Source organism: Pinus tabuliformis, chromosome 9, assembly GCF_031772625.1.
Source record: "Pinus tabuliformis cultivar Carrire ecotype Pingquan chromosome 9, CPIR1, whole genome shotgun sequence".
Classification (NCBI taxonomy): domain Eukaryota; kingdom Viridiplantae; phylum Streptophyta; class Pinopsida; order Pinales; family Pinaceae; genus Pinus; species Pinus tabuliformis.
In genome coordinates this window covers 642,656,914-642,678,612 of record NC_142307.1, presented here as the reverse complement: position 1 = coordinate 642,678,612, position 21,699 = coordinate 642,656,914, and the positions used below count along the sequence as shown (strand labels likewise).

The window sequence follows — 21,699 nt, the reverse complement described above, 5'->3', positions numbered from 1 at the left end:
AGAAGATCCTTTGTAAGCTAAATTTAAAAAAAAAAACTTAATATAAACATTATAGGTTTTTGCTTCTTGAAACTTTCAAATATATTTTTAAACTAACACATTTAAATTATTAAATTACATAAATTAATATCCAGAAATTTACATGGCATCAAAACTATATTTACATATTCAAAATGCATTTCAAATAATTAAAAATAATAATTTCATCCCGATTTTTATCACTAAATTTGGGAAAAAAATAATAACCAATTTAAAATTAAGTTCGTTGAATGGCCAGAATCTCAACGTTTAATTAAAGCGGTAGAAACTCACGAGAAGTATCGCGAAACTGGACAAAACTGAAGTCAACTCGTAGATAGATAAATATGATTCCAACTCCTTGGCCTCGAGCACACTGGTTAATACTTCTATAAAGCTGCGGGCAGGTCTCGGAGTCAAACCTGCGGACCTCCCATGATTGCTTTGGCAACTAGCAATTGGTTGAATTTATATGGTATATATCCCCGTGCAATATAAAATATGTTGTAACAAATGTGTAAAAATAGGCATGTAATAGCCCGTTGGTAATACAATAATCGACCCGTGGATTTTTGTAACGCTGTATATATATATATCATATATTTGATATGACCCGTATTAAGGTTTGGCGCGATATGATTTATGATATGGTTTAATATATGGTTACCATATGATATATGTTTGAACCTTAATTCATCGCTTGACACCTGAAAAATAAAATTATTTCCTTGGCGCGTCTTCATAGTAACACGCAAGCATAATTCGCAGAGGTGATTGGCATGGACAGCTATTGACATCTGGTCCTGAAGAGGCTAGCGGACTTATGTGAAAGCGCTGATATATAAGAATTTCCTTTTTTTTTAGCACTGCTGTTCATCCCTTTTGTTTCCAGAACAAAGCAGATGAAGCGGGCATGGTTTTGAAACCATGATGCGGTGAGGGAGTTAATTTTCGAAGAATTTTGGAAGTTTGTTCGAGGTTCAATGGAGCGGTCTGAAGAAAAACGACAATACGGTGACAAGAAATCGAATGAAAACGAAGATGTCGTTAGAAGCAAGGTCTTCTCAAAGCTGAAGCCTCTGTGCATTGGATTATCCCTTTTGCGCGAGCCGGGCCACAGTAGGCCTCAACTGCTGCGTTCGTTGACTGCATAAGTTCGAGAGGCTCCAAGGTTAGCTCTAGAAATATGTAGTTTTCATCATTTAGGCTGCAATATATGTCATTCGTTCAGCTTGACAGCAGCTCTAAATAAAATTTTATAATGTATATAAGCATGTCTATTTTTTTTTTTTGATGCGAACTGGCTTTCCTCTCAAGATTTTAAAGCTTCTGAACAAGATGAAACCTTTGTTTGCAGATCAATCAAAGACATGGATTGTATAAATAACTCAAGAAGAGATGGCACACTTTTCTTGATTAGCGATAGTGTAGCTAAAGGTGTTTTACTGTGTCTAGAGGAGCTACTGCGGCGATGCACATCAACAACAATAGATCAGATGTCAATGATAATAAGGAAATTAACCTCTGGGGCTTTGCTGTCACCTTGAGGCTTCTGAAGAATTTCGTCATGGGGTAGTCAAGTGTTTAAGGAAAGTACTGCTTGGCCTAAAGCCATGCTTGGGTAAAGCATGCACATGTAAACTAATCACCTTTCTTCTTTTCGGATACAGAGTTACCTTTCCAGGATAAGGTCATCTGAAAACAGAAGTATTTAGTAATGGAGAGGGTTTTAGTTGCATTTCTTCAGTCAGAAGATGCATCTGCAGCAGTGGAGCACTTGCTATCACTACTTCTTTAGACAAAGTTCATTATGTTTGTAATGGAAGGCTTTTCTATAATATATTGTCACAGACTTTTGACTCTTTATTCTTTGTTTTTAGATCAAGCAACATTATCTTAACAGACTTAATAGATCTGAGAGTTTGACTTTTTACTCTGAACATGATATGAAATCTTTATGAGCATGCTTTGAAATTTAACAAATTTCATATATCATATTGATTGATTTGATGAGAAGTACCTACTTGTTTTCCTGTGGATGAAGAGGCTTCAGACTTGCTCCAGCTCTCGCTCCTCTTACCAAAAGACCATAATCTCCCAGCCAAACTAAGTACACTAGGTACTGAGTCCAGAATGCTTCTCAATTGTTGCACTCTGTTCCCCCGTGCCCAAAGACTTCAGAACAACCAAGGCTTAGTATTTTCTGTTGAAAAACGCTGTGTTACAAATTCTCCTCCTCCTTTCGACCCCCCTTCCTCCAACCGCCCCTTCTTTCTTATAAGTCTCCATTCACCGACTTCCTCCATCTCCGTGTCCTAATTTGGATACGTGTTGATTTTATGAACAAAATCTGATTTTATTTGGTGATTTTATTCGAATATCTAAATTTGATTTAATAAAGTTTATTTATTTATTTTAATGATTTAGTTTAATTAATTTTATTTAATTTCATAAATTTTAATTTACAAATTAAAATTTTAAACATTAAAAATAACATTTTCTGTTCATTTGAGGGTTTATTATATATATAGTGCGTTACATACGGGTCCATGCATACGTAGCTATCGTATGGAGGCCTTGTATGTATGCTAATACTTGTATTTTATTTATAGCTATAGGTGGGTCATTACATTAATGATTGAGATTAGATCTCACCTCACTTGAGATTAACTACTAAGATTAAAACTTATTCACTAAAGTAAATTACTTTACTTTTACTCAAATAATTAGAGTTATACTTTTAAGCTTCAGAGGCCTCGACCCAGCCCTTCAATGCATAGATAGATATATAAAACAATGCTACGCTTCCTGGGCTTTACAACTTAAAAATCAAGGCCTTGTTTCCCAACAAGATTACATATCCATTACATACAAGCCTTTAAACTAGAATTTATGCTCAATATAGCATAGGAATTTAAACCATTCCAAAACGATGCAAGAATTCATAATTGCTCATTCATACAGGAATACCTCATTCCTCCGCATCAATAAGGCCTTTATTAATCTTCATATTAAACAAGTGTAAAACATCCAATGCATCTTGACAAGATCATTCTCGGGAAGAACCACCAGAATCAACTCATTCTATACATATACATACACAAGAAAGCATCAGATACTTATTCCACAGGAATACATTTTTCTCCTCTTAATAAAACTGGAATTCAACATTCCACATTGTTCTCATAGGATAATAATGTTCCTTAGCGTTATTACAAATATTAAATAGACATAGAAGTTTAAAGCACTTCCCATGGATCACACTAGACATTAGCATTACAGGGATTTACGTTTCTCAACTTTAACACATGCATCTACAGTTACTCAATGAATACACAAGACATTTGCACTCTATAATCATTTAGGAAATCAAGTTCCACACATTCATAATGGCATTTAAATAGCACAAGAAGCACACATATAAAATCCCCTTGCGCATAGAATAAACCAACACTTATTTTATGATGAAGAACTTGGCAATTGAGATTGGGACTCTAACTTTCTACCCAACTATCGACAAGCTGCAGCGAAGTCTTTCTTGTAACTGTCACTCCCGAGCCAAATTTTAGAACTCGAGGAGGAGTGTTCAATGAAGTAAAGGCAATACTTCTAGCAGAGCAAATCCTTCACATAAGGAGTTGTCGACAATTGCAGCCTAGTGTGTAGACAAAGAGAAATGGATGAGAGACTCGTTCATCAGATGTGCTAGGATCTTGAGAGGAGATCAACACAAGAGAATGAGAGATTCATTATGATCAAGGTGTGAATGCCTTGTGAAGAGATTCGAGCTTGGAGGGGTCGAGTAAGGGCTAGATCTGTTCTTGTGATAGGAGAGTGGCTGGGAAGGTAGGATTGAGATGGTCAGAGGGCTAAGATAGTTGTTGCAGATCCAAGTGAGAAACTTGGTGCGAAGGTCAAAATGATACCTTGAGGGCTGAGAAGGTCTACGATTTAGAGTTAGGCTTTAGAGGGAGTGATAAGGCTCAGGATGGAGTCAACCTTTAGACGAAATGCTTAGAGGGAGGGAGTCAACAACTCAAAGGAAAACAACATTTAGGTTTAGAAAGTCATGGTACAAGATGGCCATGTAGGATGCTCGGGAGAAGGAGGCTTCTAGGTGCAGGGTGTCTTCGAAGAAGCATGCTTGTCATACAATGGGAATTGCTTCTTTGTCATATGGAGCAGTTGTGGTAGCAGATCAAGGGTGGATATGTGTTCTAGGTTCGAAAGCAAAGCCACTCCTAGGTGGTGTTGTGAGAATACATCACTTGCTAAGAGGGAGTGTTGATGTTTTGGGTAGCATTGAGAGTATTCTCAATTGTGGGGCATGTAGGCTAAGTGATGGGGTTTTGCACCCATAGACCCATGGTATTCTGATGACTTATGGTATTCTGATAACCCATGGTATTGCACCCTTTGGAAAAGTATAAGTACAAGGGTGGGTGATTCATTCTTGTGGTCGGCAAGAAAGCATCTTGTGGAGGAGAAGGTCGAGTAGGCCGTAGGCTTGTGGAGAGCAAAGAGGGACGAGAGGGCCTATTGTTAGCAAAGAGGGCCAAGAGGGCTTATGGAGAGCAAAGATGTCTAAGAGGGCTTGTTGTTGGAAAAGAGGGTCGAGAGGGCCTGTTGTTGGCAAAGGGTTGAGAAGGCTTGTTGACAACAAAGTGAGCCGAGAGATGTGCAAAGGCATGAGACATTGAGAGAGAAATTCTCTCAAGTAAGCAAGAGATCTGCTATGTTCAAATTTGTTTCAAGTTAGAGACATTAGTGTGTTTCAGTTCATTTGCTATGTAAACTTAATAGGATGCTGTAACTAGATCTGGTGTGTGTGTGCACAGAGTCTAGTGCCCAAAATTCTAACATAAATGTTGTCTTTAGATGCTTGCTTTTGAGAGAGGATAGTGGGTCGATAAAAGTTGGAGGTTGTTCCTCTTTCCTTCAATTTATTTCTCTAGACTTTGTTGTAAAGAGTTCATTTGAGGTTATAGTTATACTATCCCAAAATGTTACCTCCATTGGATTCCACAAGATTGCCATTCCATAGAAGAAATCTCTGAACGAATTGTCTCACCTTCGCAGCCCCTCCAAAGTTTCTTTGCGATGGATATCATTTTCTCTGTCACACTTAGTCTCTTCAATGATGATAATTTCAGCTTTTTCCTTTAATTTGTTTAAGAGTCTCCTTTGTTTCCCTTGTGCATTCAACCTACACACATTCCAAGATATTTCCTTCATTTTAAATTGAGGGTTGGGAAAGGAGGTATCCCTCCATGAGTAATTTGGTTTTAGCATAATCTACTAATTGAACTCCAACTTCTTCTAGCTTTTGCTTCATTGATTGCCTTCCTTTCCTAGTTTTTGAGGTTTGAGGTTATTTGTTTTATTATGTTGTTGCCATGGTCCTTGGCTTGTACTGGTTGGCTTGCTTTTCCTAGTGTTTGAGGTTTGAGGTTATTTGCTTCAATATCCAGGCCATGTTGTTGCCATGGTGCTTGGGTTGTTTTGGCTGGCTTTCTTTTCCCCTTGGTTATCTCCTGCTATAAATATCAAAATTTTCCTCTGTTGGCTTATCCAAATGATCTTTGCCATAATTCTATACGTGTGGCAGGATATCTATTTATACAATCTCGACATTCTTCCCTTGTTCTTCAGTGTCCTCCTTCGATTCCTCTTGGCCTTTTGCTTCCTCTTCCTTTCCAATTTCTCCCTCCATGTTTGTATCTTGCAACATTGTTTGAGTTTGTGTTACTTACCCTTTGTTGTTCTTTGTTTTCCTTCTTTTGGAGTTCATCTTTGGTTTCATACTGACATTCGCTTGGGTATCCCCTATTCCTTAGTTCTGACTTGAGTTCGACTGATAGTTTTCCTCTACATCGAAAAGTTTTTCATGGGTTCTATTTCCTTCTCCTTCAACTTGTTTGTGAATGAATGGAAGTTGTTATTACCTTTTTGAATATGTTGCCAGCTGTTTTTTGTCATTTTTCGTTGACTTCCACTTCCTTTGGACTTTTATTAATCCTTTGTTGATTTCCTCCCTCCTTTTTGTTAAGACTACTATTTTTAAAGGGCAGTCTTTGAATAGCTACTTGTGTTCATGGCACCTTTGATAGTGGATGGCACATGTTCATAATCCAGGGTTTGTATGCCTTCTTAATCTTAAAAGTTGATTTAGATCAATTTTGGGAGGGCTCTTGAGACATTCAAAGAAACACAAATTTGAACATAAGATGTGTACTTACCTTTCTTAGTGATTTCTAAGGTTTTGACACAACTACCAAGGGTATTTCCAATTTCTTCCAGCGCCTCTGCTTCCTAATACTCTTGTGGTAATGAGTAGATGTGAATGCACACTTGGGTTTGTGTGAAGTATTTCCACTTTTGGCTGAACCTGCCAAGAGTGTTGTCAATTTATTCTATTTACTTTTCTTCTTGTGGTAATGAGTTAAGGTGAATGCACACTTGAGCTTGTGGGAAGTGTTTCCATTTTGGGCTGAGCCTCTCTCTCTAATATCTGAGATGCGAGTTTGTTGACTTGACAAAAATCAAGTCCTCCTTAAAGATTCTTTACTCTTTGTTTATGAAAATCACTATGAATAATACTTTAGAGGCTGGTTTGAGATGTACAACTTGCTTTGCTGTCCATCTAGTATTCATTAACTAGATAAGTGCACATTTAGAGGGCCAAATGCTTATGAACATAATGATAGCCACATGGTCATTCATTGTAATATCGTTTTTTTGGGAAAAATATAATAAGTAAACAAAGATGAACTTGAATCAATAGATAACAGCAAAATAACACAACCAACAAATCAAATACACAAGAGACCAACAAAATCACTAAGCCATTTTATTAATCTGCTAGAGAGAGAACATCAATAGGAAGAAATAGTGGAACCTGGGCTTGCTAAGCAAGCAGAGAAAAACCCAGAATGATGCCTCTCACCCAAGTGAAATATGGCCCAAGATTAGAATGCACATTGCCCAATGAATAATTTACTGAGATGTACAACTTGCTTCGGTTTCCATCTAGTATTCATCAACTAGATAAGTGCACATTTAGAGGGCCAAATGCTTATGAACATAATGATAGCCACATGGTCATTCATTGTAATATCGCTTTTTTGGGAAAAATATAATAAATAAACAAAGATGAACTTGAATCAACAAATAACAACAGAATAACACAACCAACAAATCAAATACACGAGACACCAACAAAATCAGTAAGCCATTTTATTAATCTACTAGAAAGAGCACATAACTAGGAAGAAATAGTGGAACCTAGGCTTGCTAAGCAAGCAGAGAAAAACCTAGAAAGATGCCTCTCACCCATGTGAAATATGGCCCAAGATGAGAATGCACATTGCCCAGTGAATAATTTACTGAACACTGACTGAATAGATGAGAACGACTGGCCTGGAAAATTTCGTCCACCAAATCCTCCAAAAACCTAGAAAAACCCAACAAGGGTTTGGCTCGAATCCAGAAGATGTGAGAAACCACCAAATGGTACGAATGGCCCTGAACAGTCTAAGTGGCCCTTTACATAAAATATTTGCTCCTATCAACAACCTTAAGCTATACATTGGAAATTCCTCAAAATCCTTGTTGAAATCCTTTGAACTGATCTACAACTGATAAACGCTCTTGTGAATTCAGGATGAATTCACCAAGGGAAGAGATGGGCCCTTGCTTACTCTTGTTGAATCATCTAAGGGTTTCTGTCTTGGGGCTACAAAAGCTGAGATCCAAGTTCTCCAAACCTCACCAATGACCAAATACATAAATCCAAGATGTCCCAATGATATGCTTCCCCTCTCCTTTCATAGATCTAATGGTTCCCCCTCCAACCTTCTAGAAGTATTTTACTTTATTATTTTATTTTTCATTCTAGAAGATTCTTCCATTAACTTTATCTTAAGTGACTTATTTATTTATTTATTTATTATTTTAGTCACTTTTCTCCTTTTTGGCCTTTCTTCTCTTATTAAGCACCTTTCCTTTTTTTTTTTTATCAATAAAGTGATTAATTAAAAATCACTTTTTAATTTGAGAAAATGATTATACCTTCTTCGACCCCTGAAAACCTCTCCTTACCATCCTTGGAAATCCATCCTATCCGCATCATAAGGAAAACTGAAAGATGGGAACATTACAAATCCTCCCGCCCCAAGATTGCTTTCCCTCAAGCTATGCATACCTGTCCACCGCAGAGGCATCTTCACATTGATACTAGGATTCCATATAAACTATTGGGTTATCACATGCCTCCGTGCTAGACGAAAATGAATGGGTCCCTCGATACTTCGATCCCAAACAAGTCGCTGACTTGCTCTGCCATCAGTGGATCCACTTGGATCCCAAAGCCCCCATGGCCAATCATCATCACTCATACCCCACGGCTCTAACTATGTTATGTCTCTGGCCATAGATGTTGCTCTACCAATAGAATAACAACTCATCAATCCTCTCCAATCCAACTCCTGTCATAGACCAAGGTCAACCCCACTATGTTGGTGCTAGGCTAGCGCATCTAGATTGCTAATGAATTGTTAGCATACATTCCACTGGCAACTGGAGCATGTAGTATCCCTCATATCTATGGGCCTTGCTGTACTATGCCCCTGACTAAGATTGACACCCCATTAATAGGATACCAAATTATGATCTCTCGTCAATCATCTTGTGGGAAGAGTCGGATGCATCGACACCTGTATATGGAACAAGTGCACTATGCTACACCATACTCAACTTATGTAGCTTTGCTCTGTCAATCAACAAGATCCATATAGGAAACCTTGCCTCTCTTTCTATAATGGACAAAAGTGGGCAAATTGTGCTGTAAGCCCTGTCTATGTACTCTTGGAGAGGGCTACTGTTTGATTGTACTGCAACTGTGTTGGCTGCCTGTGCGTCTGCTTGCTCCTCCTCAATGGCTGGTCCAAAATATGGTTGCTCATCTTCTTCAACATGGGCTCAATATGAGCCCACTAATTGGCTCTTCCAAAGTGGCTCATCTTACACATTATGAATACCATCCTCTTCATTTGCCTCATGCTCCTCTATGTGCTCTCCACGCTGAATCATTAGTCACTCATCTCGCAAGTCTCCTCCTCGATCTTCTTCCCTCATGGTGACAATTTAATACTCACCATACTCTTCCTTCAAACATAGCTGCATATCTAGACTATTCTCAACAACTCCGTATGATTGCTCATGCTCCCCAGAGGTATCCTCATAAAAGCCCATGGACTCAACTATAAAAGAAGAATCCTCATCCGGAAAGTTAGAAGGATTATCTTCTTGATCTACCTCTTTGTCACTTGAGTGGTTAGGCCCCCTGTAGATGAAGCAAAGACCCTTTCACCTTAACTCATTCTTGTTGCATGATCCAAAAATCCTCAGTAGCTCCTCCTTGGTCAATTGCCTTCTGAACAATTTAATGTTTTGCTCAACCAACCATTTGGCTAGTTCATAAGTGACAGGTGAGACCAATTGTTCCTTTCTCCAAACGGCCAACAACTTAGACTGCAACTTCTTGCAAATGGCATCAAGGTCTCCCATAATTGAAGACAAAATGGATTGCATGTTTGTTTTGACCGTGTCGAGATGATGTTTCTTGATGCTGAAGAAGCATTGGAACATTTGAAGAATCAAGTCATCACACTCTAGATCAAACATGATGTGATATGATCTGACCATGGCCATGATTTCTAAAATTTGGAGCTTTTTCCCAAAGGTAGGACCCACAGTGTTATCCAAGTCCCGAAAGGTCTCTACCCACAGCCTGAAGATTCCCCTCATAATATCATCGTTGTAAGGGGGTATAGGTGAGGTTAGCCTCATGATATTACTGAGACAAGAGGCAACTGGAAGTTTGACCCCTTCACAAGGGTGCTCCAAGAACTTGTGTTGTATTAGGGCAAGCATGGCTGGTTTTAGAGCCCAACTTAAACTCTTCCAATCTGACTGGTTCACATTGGAGAGGAGTGAGTCTAGTTCTTCCAATTTGAGAAGGGATTTCACTATAACCCTCATGAGTTTCAGATTTATCCCAAGCGCAAATAGTTTGTGTTCGATTTCTTGCTTCTTCTAAAAATTTTCTGGCTGCTCTTGCTGAAGAATGGCATGGACTTTAGAAAATTCCCTGGCTGTTGTTGTTGAAGAATGACTTGTCCTGTTGCCAAAGGGAATCTCGACTTCCACAAACTAATACAGTACAACCTCTCTTCCACTAATGAACTCAACCTTTTTAGCAAAGATAAGCACACCCCACTTAGCTAATGCACCATTGATACCTCTGTCCAGGAAAGAAGACAAACCTACCAGCTACTCGTTTTGCCAATTATTAATCAACCTCCAAGTCTGCGAGTATACATGCTTCGACAATCCACGATTTCTGTTCTGGCATGTCAACAATGTTTGATGACATTACAAGATTCATGGAGGAATGCATGACATCAAGAGTCAAATAATATTATGACATGTGATCTATAGGAGTGAATATATAAAAAATCACCAAGGCAACTCCTATCAATAGTTGTAGCGATACCCTGCTACTGCAACATAAACATTGTTAACCGTAACTTCTGTCATAGGCATAGACTTGTACCAAACTAATGCACTCGAAAATTCCAGGCATGTACGTTAGCTCCAATCACACGCATACAAGAAGAGACACATCGCATTGTCAAGTATTCCCGACACTTAATTCATTCGTATAAGTCTCCAAGCTTCAGCTATAGGTCACATGCATAGATCCTTTCCTTCACGCCTCCGAGAGCAAACATCACGCATTCATATATTGGCAACGTCTAGATCCAACTCATCGCCCTTAGGTTCTATGTGCGCACTTCGATGCCTCCAAATCACATTGCATCCAAAAAGCATGTTGTCTAACTCTCGAATTCTATAGTCAACACAACACCATCAATCATCCTCTCATACAACTTCCACAAGTGTATACGATTCGCATTCAATACACCATTTCACACCACCAATTGCACACTATTCATAGGGACCTTGCACACACATACACATGATTTCTTACTTAAGCAATCATAAGAAGTACTGCAAAGACCATTTAACACATGCTATTCAAAGGTGCAAAATGAACCCAAAAACAACACCAAGTGACCCAATCAAGTAACATTCATTGCATTCATTAACTCACGATATATTTTCCTTCGCCCCACTCTCTGTCTTAAGCTGAGAACGATTCACACCATAAGCGATTGAAACCTCATCGCACATGCCTCCAATTGCACACTCCTATGCTCTTTGATCTAAGAATTAACACTTAGCAAAAAGTGAACTCTTAGACGGGTAAATGTGCACTATCACCATTAGAATCATGCATTCCATGGGTACGCACACTATCTCAACTCGAACAATACATTGACTTTCTCTTCCTCTGGCTATGGCACAACTTTTGCTAATTTTGACAAACTTTAGTCCACGTCTCAAGATCTAAGCGTGGCTACTAAACTTGTAATCTCGTTTGCCGCTTTGGAGTAGGTCAATTCCTTCTTCATTTGCCCCTCCTCCACAAGGAAATTCGACCCTCTTGGAAACATGAAATTGGCCCCAAATACATGCATGTAGAAACTTATGGCGTTTTTAGCCTTCAGTGCCTCCATAATCATAGAAAATTGATAGCTTAGGTTCTAATGGCGAGCAACTCCTAATATAGCAATTTGACCCACTGAAGATATGGCCTTTGCACAAAACTAATCTTGGCTCCTGCACAATTAAATGGGATACTGTCCTTTAGAACTGACTCTTCCTAGTCATGAGATCCACATGCAAAATAATACTTGGCTAGGATTTCAAAAACTTCTCGCACTGGGATTTTGGCCCAACAATAACGTCTTCAACATTACTTTGATCTAGACCCACAATTGGCCAAAAGCATGCCCTAATACTACTGTAATATTTCTTTTGGGAAAAATACAATAAATAAATAGAGATGAAGCAACAAATAACAATAGAGTAACACAACCAAAAAATCAAATACACAAGAGACACCAACAAAATCACTGAGCCATTTTATTAATTCGCTAGAAAGAGTACATCAAAAGGAAGAAATAATGGAACTTGGGTTTGCTAAGTAAGTAGAGCAAAACCTAGAAAGATGCCTCAGACCCGAGTGAAATATGGTCCAAGATGAGAATGCATACTGCCCAGTGAATAATCTGTTGAAAGATCACTGAACAGATGAGGACAACTGGCTTGGAAAATGACTGATCACCTTGAAATTACGTCCACCAACTCCTTTCCAAAAACCCAGCAAGGGTTTGGCCTAACTTTGAAAGATTTGAGAACCCACCAAATGGTGTGAATGGCCTAGATGAATAGTCTAAGCAGCTCTTTGGAAAGATTAGTTGCTCTTGTCAACAACCTTGAGCTATCCACTGGAAATTCCTTCAAATTCCTACTGAAATACTCCAGACTGATCTGCAACTGATAAAAGCTTCTGTGAATTCTGGATGAATTCACCAAGGGAAGAGATGGGCGCTTGCTCACTCTCACTGAATCACCTGAGGATTTTTGTCCTAGGGTTACAGAAGTTGGGAACCAGGTTCTCCAAACCTCACCAAAGACCGAATACATAAATCCAAGATTTCCCAATGATGTGCTCCCCTTCTTTTATAGATCTAATGGTTCCCCCTCCAACCTTCTAGGAGTAATTTACTTTATTATTTTATTTTTCATTCAAGAAGATTCTCCCATTAAGTTTATCTTAAGTGACTTTTTTATGTCAGTCACTTTTGCCCTTTTTGGCCCCTTTTCTCCTATTAAGCACTTTTCCTCTTTTTATCAATAAAGTGATTAATTAAAAATCACTTTTTAATCTGGAAAGATGATTATTTGACCATCATACCTTTTTCGGCCATTGAAAACCTCTCTTTACCATCCCTGGAACTCAATCTTATCTGCATCATAAGGAAAACTGAAAGATGGGAACATTACATTCATACTTTGTATATGGTCTCCTACATTTTTGGATGTTACCTCATATCTTGGGTTCTCAACAGTTCACCAAGCAACCACCCTTTTTCCTTTTTCCTCTGTATTCATACCTTTGTGAGTCTCATTTTTGTTGATTTTGACCTCCCCTTTTCCCTTTTTGTTGGTTTCTCATCCCCTCTTCCTTTCCCCCTTCCTCTTTCACCTTTGTGAAAGCCAAAGCTTTTTGCTCCAAGACTTGAGACTGCCAAATTTGAACCAAAGAAAATCACTGGTTGGTCTCCCCTCAAACTCTTGTCACAAGTTAAAACACTTTTAAACATACAACGTGAAAAAAATGGTAGATGTTAAGTGTGTGCACTGTTAGCCACCACCAGTAGGTGACCCATGGGAGATATTTATTCTCCTAGATTTGTCTTTAGCCGGCAGCCAACAACCCTTGACAGTCACCAGTGTAGCTGATATTGTGCCAGTTGATCTCCGCCCCTTGAGCCAGTCATATGTCCCCTCGACCACTTGTTGACAGCGTATGTTTGAAGGTGCGCCATCCAATCCTAAAGGTATGTCTTTCATTGTGCAATTGGGTGCTTATGCTTGTTTTTCCTTGGGCACACTTGTATGGATTATTGCGTGACTTGGAAGGAGGAAGGGTTTTGACTGTAGTATTGTTCCCTCACCTTAAATGGGGGGTTAATCCTCAACCTAGTCTCGTGGGACCTCCCCTGTTGGCTTATAGCTTTAGGATGGGCACTACTTGGGAAACCCTGATTTTGGTAGTGCGGTCCTGTTTTCACATTTTTCACTCCCCTCTACACATTACATGTCCTGTTTCATCATCTTGCCTCTCTGGGTCCACATGACCACTGGGTCTAGAAGGCTTTGGTACCCCCCCTCCCCTTGTCCACATGTCTGGGTTGGGCCTAAAATGTTGCCATGGAGGTTGATGCAGCTAAAAAAGTAGAATAAAAGCATATCATGGTCACATATAAAAGGAAATAATACCACAAAATGCAAAATATGGTCAGGACAATAAAATTAGCGCGTGGAAAAAAGCCAAACATGAGCTCTACCTCCTTGTCATTATGGCCATCACCCTGGTTCCTATGGCCCCTATGAGCGCCCCTTGCATCATTAAGGAACCTATGCATGTCCCGACCTCTGGTGGGTGATGAACTGCCCCACCTTAAGGGGGTATTCACTGCTTATATCATACACAACATGATCTCATCCCTTGGAGCCCCAAGCAATATAATAAAAGGAAAATAAAAAGGCAAAAGACAGATGAAGAAGGGCGGAAAAACAAAGGTCGAGGTAATTCATGTACCACGATCAGTGTTGCACGAAGCGGGAGCGAAGCGGAAGCGCGAAGCGGAAGCGCGAAGCGCGGAAGCGTCATTTTCCAAAAATCTAGGGAGCGAAGCGTCCGCGGAAGCGTCTGCTATATATATATATTTTTATATATTTTTTTGCATTTATACTCAAAACAAACATCCCAAATACCAAATTAATTGTAGAAGACATGAAAACATGCATATTTTTGCATAAATCAAGATAGATATGGCATCCATGATTCCATTGTAGTTACTAGTATGTACAACAATCATCTATATTCTAGCTATTACAAACATACATCAAATTTTTAAGCATATTATAAAACATAAAACATTTAAGCATATTATGATTTATCTAGCAAGTGAGCAACTGTCAACATTTGTCATGTCCAAAATTCAAATAATAATGTTTACAAAATATGTCACTTGGTCACCGCCAAGCCAAAAAGGTTCAAAATTCAAATTCACAAGTCTACAAGTCTAATGAGTAATCTATAGACTATGACAAAAAGAAGTAGATTGTGAATATATCTACTAATCTCTCCTCCTTCCACCACGAATAGAACGTGATGGCGTGCCTCCACGTGGTGGCAATGAAGAAGATGGTCCCTGTGTAAGTCGTGGCACTGGAACTGATGAAGAAGAACCCCCTGCTGTTGGTGTTGAACCATGGAACCTAGGACCAGATGGGGGTGGGGGTGGTGGCATATCAACACGGTCATCATCATCCTAGAATCGCTCAAAAAATTCATGCAAAAAAAAAAAACACTAGTTAACAAAAAAATTAAAAACATGAATTAGAGAAATGCTTTATAAGGGAAAATTGGAAAATTCATACGGTATACCATAATGGACATACCAGGAGAGCATCCTCTAATTGCTCTAGTTGCAACACTCCATCCTCCAAATTGGGCTCCTCTGGATGCTTGTCCCAAATCAACAAGTCTTTATTAGACTTTGCATCTTCACAGTAATGGGACAACAATCGCAAGTTGTAATGAACATAAACCAAGCTCTCTGCCCGGTCTAAACTCAACCTGTTCCTTTTAACACTGTGGATGAAAGAATAAGAGCTCCAACACCTCTCTGCAGAAGAAGTGTTTACCACCTGTGATAGCACCCGCAATGCCAAACTCTGTAGAACTGGAGTAGGCCCTCCATGCATGTTCCACCACTCAAGAGCAGAAAAATGCTCTCGATCTTCAATTGAATGCATGCTCCCAAATGGACCAGTGTTGAGCGTATAGTTGCTCAGCTGTCTCCGTACCAATGCAGCCTCCTCATTATCAGGGATTAATCTACTCAATGCAGCCATATATTTTTCGTGAACCTCTTTATCTTGGTGTGGTTTTTTCCTGCTTCCCCCCCCAGGTGCTGGTTTTGAAAGCCATGATGGATGATAGTACCTAGGTGTCAAAACATATGCTAATGCATGCAATGGAACATTTAGCATATCCCATCGCTTTTCCACCTCTTCACGAATATAATTGTACAAGGTGGTATCTCTAGGCTCAACAATGTCTTTAATCTGCCCCAACATGCTATCCATTTGCTCATACACCTCCCCAATTACTGGTCGATCTGAATCTGCAAACTTGATCATGTAATAAATTGGTTTGGTGAATTGCAAAACATATTTAACCTGTGACCAAAAGTAAGTGTCAAGAACAGTGTCCTTGACTACATCTGCAGTAGCACCATCTGTACACTGGTTAATTTCATCCCATGTTTCAGCACACACCAGATTAGTTAAAGCTTGTCTCACCCTCACTAGCCGCCTAAAGGTGAGGTAATAACTAGCAAATCTTGTCTTTGCAATTTTAAGCAATTGCAACTTGGAGTAAGTGCCATAGAAGTAGTTTACCCTTGTATGCCCTGTGATGAATTTAATGAGCTGCTTCCCTTTCCTGTAAACCTCAGCAATCCACCCACATTCTTTGTGTTTCACAATATCATGCATCAAAAGGTTCAATGTGTGAACCAGGCACCCAGACCAAAAGATGTGTGGATGAGTACGCTCAATAATTTTTCCTGCTGCCTTACAATTTGCTGCATTATCTGTGATCACTTGAACCACATTATTCGGACCAACATCTTTGATTGATTTCAATAGGAGATCTGCAATGTTTTGTGCAGTTGCACTGATGGAGGAGGAGTCATGACATGCAATAAATACTGCACCCTTAGAAGAAACACCAAGAACATTTATCAAATGTTGGTTTCTAATATTTGTCCACCCATCTGATACAATGGATACCCCATAATCCACCCACTCATGTGTAAAACGTGTCAAAGCTCTTTGAACCTTAGCTTTTTCTCTTTCTAATAACACTGTTCTAGCTTTCTCATAGTTGGGGGCCTTGTATCCTTTTGGGGCTTCATTGATGGCCTTTACCATGTCATGCCAATAGGGAGAGCGAAGCACATTGAATGGTACACGGCAAGCACAAAGAAAACGGACTACCTTTCCATCCACATCATCCCTCCCAGCAACATTAAGGAAATCCCCTATTGTTTTTCTACCTCCAGAGGTTGCAGAAGTACCATAAGGAGATGGGCAACTACCAAATTTAGAGGTTGCACTTGGTTCTGAATGAGTTTTTTGTTTCTTGTTTTTTTGTTGTGCAGCCATCTCTATTTTGATGTATTTTTGTCTTTGTTCACTTGAAATTTTTGTGCAAATGGCTACCCCCACAGAACCCTTTTTTTCATCACTCTCTAGCACCCCACAAAGATGCCTCCTCAGACGGGTATATGAACCCGTATATGGTTTTCCTCCATGACAATCATGAGGGCACATCCATTTGTAAGATCCACCACCCTTTCCCCCTTCAAGTTTGGTCACAAAGGTCCACAAGGGATTTGATGTACCTTTCCCATCTTGTGCTTCAGTGTCCTCTTCAAGTTCATCCCCTTCCTCTTCAAACCCTTCCTCCTCATCATACATTGGGTCACTACTATTAGGAGTCCCAAGTTCATCCCCTTCCTCTTCCCCTCTATTCCTCACCCTTGCCATCATTAAAACCAAGAGTGGAATGATACATAGAAGCCAAAAGAACACCATCTTGGAATATGGATATAGGTGGTGGACAACCTGTAAATAAAGGAGCAAGTAGAAACAATGGGAAAGAGTAGGAGAGGGAGGAGAAAAATACAATTTTTTTTTCAAAAAAACAAGGGAGTTTGGGGTTTGAACTTACCTCTTTAGCTCTTGTAGATGAAGTCCTCCAAGCTCTTGCTCCAAGCTCCTCCTCCTTCTCCTAGCTCCTCCTTCTTCACTCCTCCAAGCTCTCCTCTCTTCTCCTCTCTTCTCCTCTCCTTTCCTCTCTTCTCTTCTCCTCTCCTCTCTTCTCTTCTCCAACTCTCATAAACTCAAAGTGAGAAAATGAGAAGAGAATGGGGGCTTTATTCTTTTCTAAACTCACCCTAAAGTGACCCTAACCCACCCCTAACCCACCCCCTCATGCTTAGTTAAGTTAGATATTAAATGAAATTAAAAAAAAAATTTGAACTGCGCGGGTTGCGTTCGGGTTGCGCCCGGGTGGCGTGCGGGTGGCGTGCGCTTCCGGGCAGGTTGCGTGGCGCCACCCCATGCCCGAACCGCATGCCGAAGCGCGATTCCGGGGTGGCGCAACCTGTTTTGGCAGGAATCGTTAAAAAAAATCGGAACCGCGCAACCTTGAAAACGGAACCGCGATTCCTCTGTGGATTCCGGAACGCAACCGCTCGGGGCGCGGTTCCGGGTTTGGATCCTCCGGGGGGGGGGCGATTCCGGTAACATTGACCACGATTGATCCCTCATACATCTATACACTCAAATATGTGGACATCCCTCATCATTACCACCCTTGAGCCCATGGCATTTGGCCTTCAGACTCCCGTGTCCCAATCCACCTCATCATTATCCCCATGACACATACCACTTGAAGGATGTACCTTGGACATGTCTTTCCCTTTAGGGGTTGGGAACACCTAATAGTGTTATTTATTAGCCACTCTTACCTAGGGAGGTAACACCATTACACGCTCAAAGCCCCGAATTTGGAAGGGAAGCCCATTATGAAGTGTCATTTGTGCCCTTGATTAACAAGCTTGGTTCACTTAGATGCACTAATGAAATATTGTACCCGATGGTGAGGAGACGCATTGGATCTTATGCGCAATTGGCAGGTAGTTACATCATACGCTGGGCAACTTAACTGGGGCCCAAGCCCACCAGAGGATCATATTGACACTTGTAGGGGATGCATTGAAAGCCATGGGACTCCGTCATGTGATAGAGCATTATCTCATCTTATGGATGCCCTCAACAACTTCACTAGCTTGTTCATTGCCCCACATTATATGCGAGTTGATGCACTTGGACCGGCAGTGCCCCTAGCTAGCTTAGCAGTTTATATAGGGTTTGGCAGCTGATCCAAGGCCCACAGGAGGTTCGTCTCACCCTTGAGACATGGGAGGGCAAGCACCAACTCCACTACGCTCATCTGGAGCACTCTATAGGCTTATCTTTCACTAGGAGACCCATGAGACCAGTGCTTGTGCCCCAGAGCCACTTTAGAGTGCCACATGATGATTTATCTAGAGATCAAGGGGCCATCGCCTTGTCCACCATTCATGGAGCCCTCTCTCACATCATGGCACCTTGAGGACTCAATGAGGCCCTCCAATGACCCTTCTACACAATTTCATCATTTCAGCTCACTTTGGATGGCTTCTTCATCACTTTATTAGCTACTTGGTGGGCTTGTCACCAAGGACTTGTTAGTTTTGCACATTAGAATAATGTTAGGGTCAAATTAGGCTAATTCAAATTAGAATGGACACATATAAATAGAGAGGACTCTCATTGTGAGATATCATCATCATCATCACTTTCTCTTATAATAAGAATTTCACACTTTTTCTTGGATGTTATTGGAGACTTCTATTGATGCAGTTCAATATCTTTGGAGGCTAAAATTTCGATCTTTCTTGGAGCTACTAGTTCTATGATTTTGGATATATCTCTTGTCATCTTGGATATATCTCTTGTAATTTTGGATATATCTCTTGTCATGATGTTGAAGATTTTTCTTGCAATACTGTCTAATGTGTGGAATTATTGCAACTAGCTAAATCTCTTGTGCCCTAATTTATTGAATATCATTATGAAAGATTGTTTGGTCGTAATTTGCACATGTTATTGTTTGAAGGACAATAGATGAATGTTCCTAGTGGTTGGGATTTTATTCTTCTTCCTTGAAAAGGCATCAATATGGAGTAGGTAATTGTTGAGGAGTGGTTGCTAGGATATTATTCTTTAACCTCCTTGAAGATGGGTTTGGCAAATCTTTAACCATCATAGACTCCATAGCCCAAGAACAATGCATTGGTCCAAGAAGAATTGGTTGTCAACCTTTTCTCCCCCTCGTTTTCTCTTCTTCAAAAATTTCGGCCCCTTTTCCTAGACGGCCATCTAGGGCACCCTATGAAATCTTTAGAGGAGGGATTTTTCAAATCCACTTGGATAGAAACCTGTGCTGGTGTCTCCTATAGAGGATGTCAAGGTTTGGTGGAATTCTCACCTCCGAAAATCTTTTTCTCTAGGTGTGAGTGTGAAAGGAAACCTAGTAAGTTTCCGTTGGATAAGGTGCCTATGAAATCTTTAGAGGAGGGATTTTTCAAATCCACTTGGATAGAAACCTGTGCTGGTGTCTCCTATAGAGGATGTCAAGTTTTGGTGGAATTCTCACCTCTGGAAATCTTTTTCTCTAGGTGTGAGTGTGAAAGGAAACCTAGTAAGTTTCCATTGGATAAGGTGATCTTTCTAAGGGTCAGATGAACTTTGTATTCGGTAGAATAAATCATACAAGACCCTTTCCCTTCTCCTACCTTGACCTAGTAAGCACAAAGGAGGATCTCCTCCCACGATTACTCATAAACTCTAGGTCTTGCGTAAGTCTTTCTTAGGTCTCTCAAAGAGAGCAAAGAGCCTTTTGGAAGTGTTAAATAATCACGTAGAGCTTCTGAGAGGTCCTACCTCATCTCCTAGAGTCTTGATCTTAGGAATATCCACTACCATCATCATATCTCAAACCCTAAGTCTTGATCTCCTCTTCCTAGAGCCTTTCTTGGAGAGTGTGTTAACTTCCTTGAAGCATTGAGCTATTGTTGTGTCTCCCCTTGAATGGGCTTGGTGGAATCATGCTATACCTAATTCATTGATCCATTTATTCTTAGTGATTCTTTTCCTACCAGGACTCCTCCCATCGGTGAAAGTCCGTAAAGAGCAGGGGACACTGAGTGAGGTGACAGTGGGTATTTCTCCCATTGTTGTCATTTGGTCTTGTACTTGTACCATAGGTTCCCCTCCTAGGACCCCTGCTATATTGCATGGCAACATGGACCATTAGCAGACCTGTAGCAGCAATTTCTTTTTGTATAAATAAGTGATTTTTCCTTTCCCAGTGCACTAACAAAAATACCAAAAATAACATTACCCATTTTTTCAGAAAAATGTGAGTTGAAATCCTCCTTGTAAGCTTATGTCCTCAGTTTGTCACGTTGGCAGGGATCTTTGTGCCATATTTAGTATAGAAATCTGAATCCTAATCTCCCCATTAGCATCCAACAACTTCCACAAAGTTACATTTTTCTATTCATGATTTTCCTTTATTTAGAACACTTCTATTGATTTAAAAAGTTCCAAAATCATTTGATATTATTTTATGCTTCTTTTGTTAAACTAATAGTAAGCCAATCATGTGCAGATCTATAGAAATCATTCATGCACAGTTGTCAGTTGGTTGTAAAATCTGTTTATATTAAATACAGTAGAAGTTGAATTTTGCATTTGCTATTTTTGAAAGGTTTTCTAATACATTTATTGTTTACAGATACATGAACTTGGGTTGAAGCTTAATTTGCAAAAGAGTCAGAATCTTGAGCTAAAGCGTGAAATTCAAGGTTCATATCACTTTCCTACCTTAAGGATTGTTCATTTCTTTGTGATAAATATCTGTTGTATTTTGAATGAAAATCCTTTTTTAGTTAGTAATAATATGTACCTAAAACAATAATAGTCTTCCATTGCTTATATTCTTCGTAGAAGATCTTCTCGTGTATGGTTTATACAGACGAAAATTTGTTTTTAAATGAATGGGCTGTCAGTTATGGTTTCCAGCTGTCTTCTTGTAGGAAATTCATTGTCAAAACAGTTTTGGCATTTTTGTTTTCATCGCTCACATGTAGTTAAGATATTTGCAAAATCATCTTATATTGTTGTTTTACTGACAGCTGATCATCATCGGCAAGTTTGAAACTTCCTTCCTATATTATTTGTTGTGTATGTTTCTGCTGCAATGATTATGCTATTTGCAATTGTGTAGATGCATAG

The 21,699-nt window shown here is 39.7% G+C and overlaps 2 protein-coding genes across 2 annotated transcripts in view; one reads left to right on the top strand and one right to left on the bottom strand.

Annotated features, from left to right (window-relative positions):
• LOC149150283 (FKBP12-interacting protein of 37 kDa-like) overlaps positions 1–21,699 on the top strand; it is a 254,628-nt gene that overhangs the window by 149,494 nt on the left and 83,435 nt on the right. Inside the window, exon 4 of the mRNA XM_089439398.1 lies at positions 21,200–21,269. Within this exon, the coding sequence (XP_089295524.1) occupies positions 21,200–21,269 (70 nt within the window). The remainder of the gene's footprint in view (positions 1–21,199; positions 21,270–21,699) is intronic.
• Positions 14,404–16,754, bottom strand: LOC149150284 (uncharacterized). The gene is made up of 2 exons (XM_089440742.1): positions 15,181–16,754; positions 14,404–15,050 (listed from the first exon to the last, which is right to left on the bottom strand). The coding sequence occupies exons 1-2, from the start codon at positions 16,717–16,719 to the stop codon at positions 14,856–14,858; spliced, it is 1,734 nt and encodes a 577-aa protein (XP_089296868.1). The 5' UTR covers positions 16,720–16,754; the 3' UTR covers positions 14,404–14,855.